Below are 14,709 nucleotides of genomic sequence, written 5' to 3' on the forward strand. Positions count from 1 at the left end.
ATTCGCAAATGTGCTTATATATAACCTGTTTATACTAACAATCTATTTTCATTTTATTTCAAATTCAAATCTGTTCATTTTGTATGTATCATTTCAGAGTTGAGTTAACATCATCTTATAGCTTATAATTCCTGTACCCACGTCCAGATTGTGTTTGTTTTAAAAAAAAGTTAACTTTACCTTGTCTTCCTCTTGTACTTTTTTACATTTAGTCAAGTTTTGACTAAATGTTTTAACATAGATGGGGGAATCGAGACGAGGGTCGTGGTGTATGTGTGTCTGTCTGTCTGTCTGTGTGTGTGTGTGTGTAGAGCGATTCAGACTAAACTACTGGACCGATCTTTATGAAATTTGACATGAGAGTTCCTGGGTATGATATCCCCAGACGTGTTTTTCATTTTTTTGATAAATGTCTTTGATGACGTCATATCCGGCTTTTCGTGAAAGTTGAGGCGGCACTGTCACGCTCTCATTTTTCAACCAAATTGGTTGAAATTGTGGTCAAGTAATCTCCGACGAAGCCCGGACTTCGGTATTGCATTTCAGCTTGGTGGCTTAAAAATTAATTAATGACTTTGGTCATTAAAAATCTGAAAATTGTAAAAACAATATGGTTTTTATAAAACGATCCAAATTTACGTTCATCTTATTCTCCATCATTTTCTCATTCCAAAAACATATAAATATGTTATATTTGGATTAAAAACAAGCTCTGAAAATTAAAAATATAAAAACTATGATCAAAATTAAATTTTCGAAATCAATTTAAAAACACTTTCATCTTATTCCTTGTCGGTTCCTGATTCCAAAAACATATAGATATGATATGTTTGGATTGAAAACACGCTCAGAAACTTAAAACGAAGAGAGGTACAGAAAAGCGTGCTATCCTTCTCAGCGCAACTACTACCCCGCTCTTCTTGTCAATTTCACTGCCTTTGCCATGAGCGGTGGACTGACGATGCTACGAGTATACGCCAATACGGTCTTGCTGCGTTGCATTGCGTTCAGTTTCATTCTGTGAGTTCGACAGCTACTTGACTAAATGTTGTATTTTCGCCTTACGCGACTTGTTTTAAACTCTTGACGTGTGTATTTTCCTATTTTCCATTTCCAGATTTCATCTCTGAATTTCTAGTCTTGATTCCGTCATTTTCCCTGGTTGTTTATGGTTGTTTATTGTTGTTTGTCATTCTTGTTGTGGCACAGAATAACAGATAATCATACTTGAATACACTTTCAGAAAAATTCGTTTTTCACGTTTGTATAGAAAAACAATTGTATTTCCCCTATTTCTCTTGCGCTTAATATCACTGTATATTTAAGACAATTCATAGTCAAATATTTTGCGCAATTAAGCATATACTTTCCCCTAGAAAAAAATACATTTAAGATGTAGATAGCACTTTCACATATCTTCAGTTATTCAAAATGTGGTTGCATTTTGATGCATTGTGATTGGGAAATGCTTTAGTTTTTGTGTTTTTGCATGGAATGATGTTGAATGCTTGCAGTGTTAAACCTAATATGTTTTAAAATCTGCTTCACTGTTTGCTATCTTCAAAACAATGTCATTGGTCGCATCTTCTGTTTGTTTGTTTGTTTGTTTGTTTGTGTCATTTGTATGTATTTTTGGTGGAGGGAGTGGACGGCCTTCTCCGTTATATTTTCCTTCACACTTTGCCATTGTTTATATAAGATCCATTCGTCTACCATCAATTATGTATGTGCTAACACCTCGTTGATGATTTAAATTACTTGTCTTAACATCATTGAAAAATTACAGCATCGTGTTCATGTGTAGTATGGCCAGTCCTCACAACCTTTTACCAATAGAATCCGTGTTACCAAGTCATATTGTACATCTTTTTGTCATGATACCCCTCAAAATTAAGGGTTTTTTGACCGCTCATGCGAACGACACCGGCATCAGTAGGAATAGCATAGCACACGAGATACGCAAGCGAGCTAAACGAAACAACATGTTCTGGGCTCAACATTTTCGTAATGAAGCCTGTGCTGCGACTTCTGTCTTGTGTGTGGCGCACATTATATGTCAAAGCAGCACCGCCCTGATATGGCCCTTCGTGGTCGGCTGGGCGTTAAACAAACAAACAAACAAACAAACAAACAAACATTTTCGTATGTAAACCTTGCAAAGTTTAGCTTATTGTGATTTTTCGTCGATTTTGTAATGGTCCTTTCCGTATTTGTACGATCGATTTTGAGGGTACCCTTATTTCAGCGGCGGTCACATGATCCGTGTGAAAGAAATGTTTTGTCCGAAAGGTGATCCAGAAATTCAAGTGAACGGCCTTAACTGGCATAGAAAGTTTGAATGAAATGACACGGGAATTAATGCTTTAATTTGGGTGCGAAATTTGTCGCAATAATTCGTTGATCAAGTGTAGATGAATTACATAAATCAACATACACAGAACAAAAGGAAGCGAGAAAGCAAGGAAAAATAATAAGAAAGAAAGAAAGAAAGAAAGAAAGAAAGAAAGAAAGAAAGAAAGAAAGAAAGAAAGAAAGGAAGAAAGAAAGAAACGAACAAACAAACAAATAAAGAAGAAAGGAAGAAAGAAAGCTTCATAAAGTTGTCTCACAATGTTCTCATGAACTTTTCAGACTCACCAGGAGATCTGGCCTCTCTGAACTTGCACGGCCAATGGTCAGCATGGGCCCGGTGGTCAGACTGTTCTCGTAGCTGCGATGGAGGGATGCAGTGGAGGAATCGAACCTGCGACAGCCCGGCTCCATCAGGTTACGGTCAAGACTGCGAAGGACACGAGAGGGAAGGACGACAGTGCAACACAGATTCTTGTCAAGGTCAGGGAATGTTAGTGGCGGCTGTTTCGTGTGTACACGCAAGCACAAGACCAAGTGCGCACGGAAAAGATCCCGTAATCCATGTCAGAGTACGGTGGGTTATAGAAACACGAAAATATCCAGCATGCCTCCCCCGGAATCGGCGTATGGCGGGGTAAAAACGGTCATGCACGTAAAATTCCACTCGTGCAAAAACACGAGTGAACGTGGGAGTTTCAACCCATGAACAAAGAAGAAGAAGAAGGGGCGGCTGTGGTGGAGGTCACTGGCGTGTAAGGATAGTACAGTGGAACCTGCCCTGGCGACCCCCTCTCGACAACGACCACCTGCCCATTACGACCACCCAGACGAGCATTTTTCGTGTATGCATATGATTCACCTTCCGTGTTGTTCGTCCTTCGTTTTCGAAGATGACCGCAGACCCATGGTATGCTTGGGTGTCTGCATGGTCTGATGAGTCCGGAAATGACTGATAAGGCCAATCCGGTCCAGGAAACCCCTCCCGCATGCTGGACACACATGAGAAGGTTCAGCTGCTGGGGTACTGGCTGCTCTGGTTTTCCGGATTGTGCGCGTTGACGATTCACCTTCCATAGCAACCTCTTGTCTATAACAACTACTTTGGTTGTTCCCTTCGTGTACACTACATTGGGGTGTGCACGTTAAAGATCCCACGATTGACAAAAGGGTCTTTCCTGGCAAAATTGTATAGGCATAGATAAACAAAATGTCCACCAAAATACCCGTGTGACTTGGAATAATAGGCCGTGAAAAGTAGGATATGCGCCGAAATGGCTGCGATCTGCTGGTCGATGTGAATGCGTGATGTTGTGTGTAAATAATTCCATCTCACACGGCATAAATAGATCCCTGCGCCTTGAGTCCGAGTCTGGAGATACGCGCGCGATATAAGACTTCATATAACATAACATGATGGTTATAGACGGCTCTGACTTCATTGTAATTGGGATACATCTCAGAGGGGAGAAATAAGGGTTAAAACAGGAGGACATTAGTGCAAGACGTAGTAGAAGAGAGTGGCACGAAAAAACCCTGGCAAAGAGCTGTATATAGAGCTACATTCGTAATGAGCCAATGAATATTATTTACAATAAAAAGCGTTATTGTCCTTACAGTTTCGTGCTTGGTCAAACGAATGTTGGGGATGGTGTCTATGTCAGGTGTTTTTGCAATACACGTTATACCGTGTGTTGCTTTTCTTAAAACTGGTTGTGGTTGCTGGTTGTTGATAGTGGTTTTTGTGTGTGTCTTTATTTATCTTTTTCCCACGTCGTCTTCGATCGACAGGAACCTGGTCATGCTGGTCACCTTTCACCCCCTGCACTGTGACCTGTGGGTCAGGGGTCAAATCAAGGTCACGCCACTGTGAGAGTTCAAAGGTCGGCGGAATCCCGTGTTTTGGCAACTCTGTGGAAAGCCGCCTCTGCGTGATGGAGACCTGTCCTACAGAGACTGTGACCAGCCCACCTTCTGTTGAGTTTCGTCACCAAGGTAACGAGGGGATAAAGAAAGACAGCCAGACAGATATACAGACCGACCGACAGACAGACAAACAGGGAGGGGGGGGGGGGAGAGAGAGAGAGAAAGAGATATACGATTTTGTTCAGAGTAACAGATATAAAATGATTCTTCGTCACACAGAGAGCGTAGTATATGTAAGATAACTCGATCTATACGAACCAAGTAAAAGGGTCAGGCAAGTGTGTCGCCTTTTTACACCCCCGGTATAGGGGTGTGTACAGGTTTCACTGGATGTGTTTGTTTGTTTGTGTGTTTGTGTGTTTGTGTTCGCATATAGATCTCAAGAATGAACGGACTGATCGTCACCAAACTTGGTGAACAGGTTCTATACATTCCTGAGACGGTCCTTACAAAAATTGGGACCAGTCAAACACACGGTTAGGGAGTTATTGGTGGATTAAGATTCTACAAGGACTTATAGAGAAACATATTCATGGTCAAAGGGAAATAACCTTCTCAGTTGGTGGCAGTGAGAATGGGTGCAGTGAGAATGGTTATTTCCCTTTGACCAACGGGGGTGTTTTTCCTACCTCGAAGGAATTTCTTGTTCGCTATGTTTTTACAAGGAGAAACCTAGTGTGTCTAAACTAAGAGACAAATACACAGAGGTGTGTGTGTGTGTGTGTGTGTGTGTGTTGGGGGAGAAGGGAGATGACCGATGATATTTAACACCCAACGCACCTTTGTTGTTGTGTTGGTCTCATGCACGCGTGACCTGGGCCCGTATTCTTGAAACAGCTGCAACTCATACACCGGCCTGTAAAACCACTTCCGCTCGATAAGTCCGCTAAGTGTTATTTATGAAACTCCGGTAAGGACTTACCCGGGTGTCTCCGAGCTGTAAAGTTAGAGGACCCATCCCCTTCCTCTAAAACCGTCAATTTTGAATAAATCTTGTTAAAATATTGTTTGTAGATCTATGTCCCTCATGGACACACATTGGTGTCATTTAAGCACCAATGCATTGCGGACAAATACGAGATACCGCTCGCGAAAGATTTCAACCGATGCTCGATCATACCGGCTTGTAGTGAAAGCGTGCTAGCGTCTTCTTTAATGCATTACAGTGTCAATTTATTTTCAACTGATTCCGTGGCCGAACGGTTCTCTCGTTCGCCTGATGCGTACATGGTATAGTACCTAGTAAACGCCCACCCTCCAGTTTCGACCAGTGGACGGTAGACAAGGAAAATAAATAAAGATTATTCAGTCTGCTGTTATTGTTGTTTTTCAATTGTTTCCTTTCCTTAGACATGCTTCGGGGATTGGACAGAAAAAGGTTTCTGGAGTGGCTAGAGAATCACAATACATTTTTGACTGGGAGGAAAAAGAAGAAACGAAAGCTTCATCTTTGGTTTAAACATAAGTTTATTTCAACAAATGTTACAATCATGACATGTATACAAAAGACACAGGTAACAGCAACAAGCTAGAAGCTGATAGTGGTGTTCCTGCATGGATATTACAACGTAAGGCGGTAACGACTGAACAATTTGTCTAAATAAACCAAATCTATTAATAACATAATAAACGTTGCATAATCATTATAAAGAAAGACAGTAAGAGGAAGGAAGGAGGGGAAGAAAAGAAATAAACAAGTCGCGTAAGGCGAAAATACAATATTTAGTCAAGTAGCTGTCGAACTCACAGAATGAAACGCAATGCCATTTTACTCGTAGCATCGTCAGGCCACCGCTCATGGCAAAGGCAGTGAAATTGACAAGAAGAGCGGGGTAGTAGTTGCGCTAAGAAGGATAGCACGCTTTTCTGTACCTCTCTTTGTTTTAACTTTCTGAGCGTGTTTTTAATCCAAACATATCATATCATATGTTTTTGGAATCAGGAACCGACAAGGAATAAGATGAAAGTGTTTTTAAATTGATTTGGACAATTTAATTTTGATAATAATTTTTATATATTTAATTTTCAGAGCTTGTTTTTAATCCGAATATAACATATTTATATGTTTTTGGAATCAGCAAATGATGGAGAATAAGATAAACGTAAATTTGGATCGTTTTATAAATTTTTATTTTTTTTTACAATTTTCCGATTTTTAATGACCAAAGTCATTAATTAATTTTTAAGCCACCAAGCTGAAATGCAATACCGAACCCCGGGCTTCGTCGAAGATTACTTGACCAAAATTTCAACCAATTTGGTTGAAAAATGAGGGCGTGACAGTGCCGCCTCAACTTTCACGAAAAGCCGGATATGACGTCATCAAAGAAATTTATCAAAAAAATGAAAAACATGTTCGGGGATTTCATACCCAGGAACTCTCATGTCAAATTTCATAAAGATCGGTCCAGTAGTTTAGTCTGAATCGCTCTACACACACACACACACGCACACACACACACACATACACCACGACCCTCGTTTCGATTCCCCCTCGATGTTAAAATATTTAGTCAAAACTTGACTAAATATAAAAAGAAGAGGGATGGGTAGGAGTTGTACAGAAATTAAAGTTGTTGTCCGGTTTGTGGAGCATTGATTCTGGTTTGCCCAAAGCGGCTTGAACGTTCAATGGACGAGTGTACTATGGAAAAAAATTTCCTGTTCAAATCTAGAGAATACTGTCTGTCTCCATTATTTTAGAAGGTGGGGGAGGTGAATACTGTGGTTAGGGGGGTATGTATGGTTTCTTGACGTGCTTCGCGATAATTAGGACAATCGAATAGGAAGTGTTTTACGGTTTCGGACGGAAATCCGCAGTCACAAGATGCATCTGTAGCAACTAGATCGTTAATAAGATCACTTATATATAGCCTGAGCTTACAGTGAATTGTTTGTGATATGCGATCTCCAGAATACCAATAACACGGCGGACTTTTTTTTGACAAAAAGTGGTTGAATTCACTTAGGGACTCACTAAGTTTTATGTAGTCTGGTAAAGAATTCCAGAGTTGTGTTGAAGATGGGAGAAATGAGTTTCTGTATAATTCAGTGTTAAACGATGGAACTTTCCTATCTAAAGGTCTGCGCTGGCGATATGGGTTATTAGTTGATATTAATGGTGGCAATATCGCAAGTAAGTAGTTTGGCACCTTACGGTGTACAATCTTGTGAAATAATATCAATTTTTGACGTTTACGCCTCTCTAAAAGTGAAATAAAGCCTGACTCGTCGTACAGTTTTTGATGGCTTGTACAGCGGACTGCTCCAACAATAGTCTTCATCTTCAAAGCTTCATCTTTGGCGGGAAGTGATGTCTGAAGAGGTTGATTCACGGGTGTGTGTGTGTGTGTGCGTGTGTGTGTTAGTGTGTGTGTGCAGTGGTGTGTGTGTGTTAGTGTGTGTGTGTGTGTGTACGTGTGTGTGTGTGTGTGTGTGTGTGTGTGTGTGTGTGTGTGAGAGAGAGAAAAAGAGAGAGAGAGAGAGAGAGAGAGGGGGGGAAGTTTTGTGCAATAACGCATCCTTTGAACACTTCTATGGCAAATGACTAAAATATCGTTTTTCTAGCTAAGGAACTGCTCCTGCCAAGGGTATAGTACCTATTAAACGCCCACCCCCCACTTTTGGGCAAAATTGGTGCATAGGGTGGGTGGGCGTATACAAGGTAGATAACAGTAATATCATGTTAACCAACAATTTTAAAAAACCTCATTCTCGCCTTAAATTAATTTTTAAAATCAATTTTATATCACAACGTACTCTCTTGCACACGAAGAAAATAAATAAAAACAAACAAAATTAATGACAAAAAATATTTTTGAAAAAAGTAAGGCCTGATGGTGATTTGAACTCAACTCAAACGCGCATCGGGCGAATCCGATAACCATTCGGCTACGGAATCAGACAACAAATTCTCGCCACTGTTATGCATTAAATAAGACGCTAGCACGCTTTCGCAACACGCCGTTATAATCGAGCATCGGTTGAAATCTTTCGCGAGCAGAATCTCGTATTTTACCGCAATGCATTGGTGCTTAAATGACACCAATGTGTGTCCATGAGGGACATAAATCTACGAACAATATTTGAACAAGATTTATTCAAACTTGACGGTTTTAATGGACAGTGTTGGTGAAGTTACTGACAGGTAGCGACTTTACAGGAGGGGGATGGGTCCTCTAACTTTACAGCTCGGAGACAACCCGGTAAGGACTTACCGGTGTTTCATAAATAACACTTAGCAGTTGGCGGACTTATTGAGCGTAAGTGGTTTTACAGGCCAGTATATGAGTTGCAGCTTTTTCAAGAATAAATTTTGTTCAAATATTGTTTGTAGAGAGGAGCTAGCATGAGGAATCTCCTATTCTAAAAATAACCAATTTTGGTAGCTGCCGACCTTCCGCCAGACACACATTAATACCGGGGGAAAATAAATAATTACTGGGCAGTAAAAATAAATACTGGGCGGTAGTTAAACGACGGTTTGACTTTAAAGGACACAATGTTGCAGCCTTTTCAAGAATACGGGCCCTGGTCATGTGACCAACTTTTGTCGTAGCAATCACGTGCCATTGTTCTATTCCCAAACACTTGTTAAGGGAGGTTGGGGTAGTAATGATTACTCTACTCTGCTTGTGACATTTTTCTCAATTACGGGCAGGGGCTACCTTAAAATACACCGTTTTTCTCTTCAAGTCATTTGACCACAACATTCATGAAACAGCAAATGCACACCAAATTTTAACACAAACAGTTCTGTTTCATGAATGTTGCGGTCAAATGACTTGAAAAGAAACCGGCACGGTTGGCCTAGTGGTAAGGCGTCCGCCCCGTGATCGGGAGGTCGTGGGTTCGAACCCCGGCCGGGTCATACCTAAGACTTTAAAATTGGCAATCTATTGGCTGCTCCGCCTGGCGTCTGGCATGAAGCCTGTGCTGCGACTTGTGTCATGTGTGTGGCGTACGTTATATGTCAAAGCAGCACCACCCTGATATGGCCCTTCATGGTCGGCTGGGGGTTTAGCAAACAAACAAACTTGAAGAGAAAAACGGTGTATTTTATGGTAGCTCCTGCCCTTAAGCTTGGTAATTCTCAGCCTTGAGTTACCTTGTACTGATCAATAATTTGTCAAAGTGAAATGTTACTCTTTTTTTCAGACTTGTGCATCGGATGGACCTGGTCAGACTGGTCGCCCTGCATCCAGCACAGCGGTGTCCAGTATCGACACAGGAGTCCACCCAGGGGTCAGCTGTTTCCTGTCCCAGCCTGCTCTCAACGCTTAGAAATGCGGTCATGTGAAGTCATCACCAATCACGTCATAGCAAGCACAGAAGGAACTAGTGGTAAGATTAATTGAAGATTTTGTCTGTTGTTTTGATATGTTCCTGGTACTAAGTTGATACATGTATATGAATGGCAGATGGGTTTGGCTGTATTTTCCGATGCAAGTAGAATATTATAATTTATTATGATATATAGTATAGCCTCTACAAGGTAATCGATGTCCAAAGGGGACACATTAAAGTCCTGCTAATATCAATGGATTGCATTCAAGATACCTCTTTACTACCGTTTCAGTGGCCCTGTCAGTTTCGGTAATACACAGACCTTTCGTTCTTATAAAAGGGCAGGGGGACAGAGAGTTTAATACACTTCCCACAATGAATTGATACTGACATCATTGCAAAGTCAAAGGCCTAAGGTAGGAAATATGCTCAGTGAACCAAACAAGACAGCAAAAAGTCAATAAACTCTCAATTATGAATACCCATCTAAATAAATAAATCAGCAGCAGAAGGCATAAAAACATGCTCGGCAAAATATAGCTCATAACTTACCTGATACAACTATTCTACATTTCAGACGTTAACGTGGGAGCAGTGAAGTCAGCAGGCAGCAGCAGCAGCAGCCACACTCGTCGTCTGGGGGTCCTCTACCTGGTCATCACCGCCATCATCAGCTTCATCATCGGTGGTGTGGCCTGCATAGGCCTCTACCTCTACATCCAGCATCATCGCAAGCAGCAGCGCAAAGAGGAAGCGCTGTGGACCACTGATAACCTCTACTCTGAAAACCTTGGTTCCAATGTCCCTGTCTCTGACAATTATAGCAACTTGCCCAAGATGAACAACCTGTCTTCCAGCCAGGACAGCCTGGAGATGCGCATGCTGAACAACCTGAGCGAGATGAGTCAGTATGACGCCTTTGGGTCACTGAGAAAGGGCAAGGTCACCGTCAACGAAGCATCCACGCTCAAGCGGAATTCCATGTGGACAAACTTGTCAATCAACGATGACAAATACTGAATCAATCCTCTCAGTAACAAAAACCCATTAAGAGAAGTCAGTCATGATGCCTTTGGGTCATTTACAATGGACAAAACTACCGTCTAGGATGCGTCCACTCTTGAGTGAAATTCCATGTGGACACATTTGTTTATCAATTTAAATAAATACTAAATCGATCATCTTTGTAAAATCACGTATTTAAGTTCTTTTTTTTTATTGGAGGGTGTAGATTGGCATGCCTCTTCAGTTTAGAAGAAGCACACTTCAAATGAGTGTCCCTTTTCAAGAGAAAACATGCTAACTTCTGGACCAAAATGTAAAATTTAAAGCGATATTATTTAGACCACATCAGTAACAAGCAAACTTACTCTTTTGAGTCATATTTATGACAATAGGTTAATCATGAAGCACTTAGTCACTTTCAAGAAAGTTTACACTCTGAAAAAATGTGAACTTGTCTGTAAACCAGCAAGAAATAGAAAGACATGTTCAAAACAACTTGTTTCTTAACATGCATCCCCAGATAGATATTTATTTTAAATACAATACAATTATTCATTCTTGTAACCTACAGCATACCCTTGTGTAACCAAGCAAATCTGATATCTTAAGATATGTATGTCGTATTTATATGGCTTTGTACAAAGTATTTTGTAAATTATTGTTCTACACACACTTGCTATAACTGTCGATGATTGTTGTGTTTATTCCATCATATCCATATAATCCATCGATTACATTTCAGATATTGATCTCTAGTTTTCACAGCTTCTTTCTTATTTATATTCTTTCTTGTGAATTCATTGTTTATTTATTTATGCAGTATACTCTTTAAATGGCAACACAAACGATTATTGGTAATATTGGTGTTGCAGCTGTATTGCCGTTGTGTAATTCCATGTCCATTTTTAGTCATGTGTGTGAGATTTAGTTTGCTTCTTATATTCTTTCTCGTTGATTCATTATTAACATATACTCTCTCCAAAAAGAAACTTGACACAGGTAAACATTTTTTATTTTATTTTTTAGATATGTTAGAGGAAAGCAACAAAATTCAGTTTGAAGTTTGTCAGTAACATTGTTGCTAACCACTAAACCACAAAAAGAACATCATTGAAGCGAGACTTTACTGGGTGGTCGCCCTTTTATTGAATTGCAAAACAAAACAAAAAATTACCCGTATCAAGTTTCTTTTTTAGGAGAGTATATATATAGCACTTTTTAATTGGCATAAAATGATTAATAGTAATGATTTTATTGAACTTGATTGCATTTGTGTGACTGCCTGTCGATTTCAAGTTATTTTTGTGTGATTTGCTTTGCTTTTTATATCTCGTAAATTCCTTACTTACATAAGTGTGCAGTAAGAACACTTTATATGGCAAACAAGATTACTAGTGGTATTGATGTTGAAGCGTTATTGCTATTGTGTGATTGCTTGTCTTTTTATTTAAATGCGCTTGTGATTTGCCTGTCTTCTTTTAGGAATTGAGTGAATACATTTATTCTATTTGTTATTATTTCAATTAAATGGAAAAGTGTTGGATGTATAGGTTCCAATGTTTATAACAACATCGTATATTCTTTTAAATCCATTTTTGTTCGTGTTTGTTTCCTTAGATGGTATGCATATAGTCCAGCGAACTGTTAGATATTGATCTCTATTTTTTTTTAAGATTCTGTCTTCATTATACAGTAGTACCTGCCATATCCGGTCACCCATTAGTCATTGCAAAGGTGACCGCAAATATCAGGTGGCCGTTCATTACAGGCCCCCTCCTCCTCCAAAAAAAAACCAAAAACACGATCAAGTTTTCATGAAGAAAAGAAAGCGATCATCCACCAGCCGCCGATTCATTGTCTCTGTTAGTTTTGCTTTCGTTTATACATCTTAATTATTTGCGTGTTTAACTCGATCGTCCTGGCTAAGCTATTGTTTCGTATGTTTCTATGTGTGTTGTTTGGATTATTATATATGTATTTGAGTGTCAGATAAACAAGTGTTTCAAACTCACATCAGCTGTGATCGATCCGGAAGTGACTGCCGTAAATGTACATGTATGCGCATGTCAGTATTTACAGTTTGCGCATGCGTAAGTATTCATGTCGTCTGTCGTCTGTGCACACAACACACACACACACACACACACACACAACGGCTGGATATTAATGATTCAAGCACTTTAAGACTGAACAAATTCTTGACGGGCTTGCAAAGGCTTCAAATAATCACTCAACAATCACTCACGTCTTCATTCACACCTCATTCGCACACGTACGAAACAAACAAACACAAACACGCAGCGATCGCTCACCCCACTCCAATGTAAACAAAAACAATCTTGAGTTTAACTCGTCAGGTTTATTAACAGGCGATACATGTGTTAACAGTTATAGAAAGTGGACAGGTGCTGATTTCTAACGGCCAGATAGCAGGTGGGAGGTGGGTGGGCGGGGAGAGCCACAGGCGCTCGCCCGCGAAAGTGACAAGTGGCCGTTAAGTGGCCGCTCCTGTCGAGTAAGAGGGGCACCTTAGGGCAAAAATCAGTGACCGTTGACCGCGTCAGACAGGTTAACGGCCATTAAGAGTCAATTATAGAAGGAAAACTCATTAGTCATGGGAAAGCTGGCCGCTCCGGGCAGGTTCACGCCCACGAAAGGGCCGGAAATGGAAGGGACCACTGTATTCTAATATGTTCTAATGAATTCATTGTTTACATACGCAATACTTTTCAAATAGTAAAAATCATTTGTTCCATTGATGTTGCAGCTTTATTGTGATGGTGTGATTGCTTTTTTACATTTAGTTAAGTTTTGACTAAATGTTTTAACGTAGAGGGGGAATCGAGACGAGGGTCGTGGTGTATGTGTGTGTGTGTGTGTGTGTGTGTGTGTGTGTGTGTGTGTGTGTGTGTGTGTGTGTGTGTGTGTGTGTGTGTGTGTGTGTGTGTGTGTGTGTGTGTGTCTGTGCGTGTGTGTGTGTGTAGAGCGATTCAGAGTAAACAACTGGACCGATCTTTATGAAATTTGACATGAGAGTTTCTGGGTATGATATCCCCGGAATTTTTGTTTTCGATAAATGTCTTTTATGACGTCATATCCGGCTTTTTTGTAAAAGTTGAGGCGGCACTGTCACACCATCAATTTTCAATCAAATTGTTTGAAATTTTGGCCAAGCAATCTTCGACAAAGGCCGGACTTCAGTATTGCATTTCAGCATGGAGGCTTACAAATTAATTAATGTCTATGGTCATTAAATATCTGAAAATTGTAATTAAAATTATGTTTTTATAAAACGATCCAAAATTACTTGTATTTTATTCTTCATCATGTTCTGATTCCAAAAACATATAAATATGTTATATTTGGATTAAAAACAAGCTCTGAAAATTAAAAATATAACAATTATGATTCAAATTAAATTTCCGAAATCGTTTTAAAAACTATTTCATCTTATTCCTTGTCGGTTCCTGATTCCAAAAACATATAGATATTATACGTTTGGATAAAAAACACGCTCAGAAAGTTAAAACGAAGAGAGGTACAGTAAAGCGTGCTATGAAGCACAGCACAACCGCTACCGCGCCAAACAGGCTCGTCACTTTCACTGCCTTTTGCACTAGCGGCGTACTACGTTCAGTTTCATTCTGTGAGTTCCACAGCTTGACTAAATGTAGTAATTTCGCCTTACGCGAATTGTTTCTATTTTCAATCGTATGTGAAATGTGATATGCTTCTTCTGACCTTCCTCGTGAATTATATATCGGTATTATTCTTTAGATGGCAAAAGTGAGTATTGTAGTATTGACTTTTTAGCTTGATTGCTTGCCCATTATAAAATATATGTGTGAGATTTGCTTTGCTCTTGATCGCTATTCAAATCAAAATTGTGTCCAGTTTATTTGATTTAGGTGTAGCGTTTTAGGTACGTGGGGACTGTATAACATGTGCTTAATATTTGTAAACTCAGAGGCAAAAGAAACGCAAATGCTGCAGTGAAGATGGCTTACCCATGAATTTTAATGTCGAATTAATTATTTCGGGTTAACAATAACAAGGAAACGAATTGACCGATACAAAAACCATACGGAAAAGTGTATTGGGATGAGAGCATGACGTGCCATGTTCCACTGAACACTGTTTGAA

At 39.8% G+C, this 14,709-nt stretch overlaps 1 protein-coding gene across 1 annotated transcript in view; it reads left to right on the forward strand.

Moving 5' to 3' along the window:
- The window catches only part of LOC138947321 (semaphorin-5A-like), a 43,831-nt gene extending 29,122 nt beyond the window's left edge, over positions 1-14,709 (forward strand). The window contains exons 17-20 of the mRNA XM_070318768.1: positions 2,632-2,832; positions 4,141-4,344; positions 9,433-9,618; positions 10,139-14,709. Of these exons, the coding sequence (XP_070174869.1) occupies positions 2,632-2,832; positions 4,141-4,344; positions 9,433-9,618; positions 10,139-10,581 (1,034 nt within the window). The 3' untranslated portion in view covers positions 10,582-14,709. The remainder of the gene's footprint in view (positions 1-2,631; positions 2,833-4,140; positions 4,345-9,432; positions 9,619-10,138) is intronic.

This window comes from Littorina saxatilis, linkage group LG14 (genome assembly GCF_037325665.1).
Source record: "Littorina saxatilis isolate snail1 linkage group LG14, US_GU_Lsax_2.0, whole genome shotgun sequence".
Taxonomy (NCBI): domain Eukaryota; kingdom Metazoa; phylum Mollusca; class Gastropoda; order Littorinimorpha; family Littorinidae; genus Littorina; species Littorina saxatilis.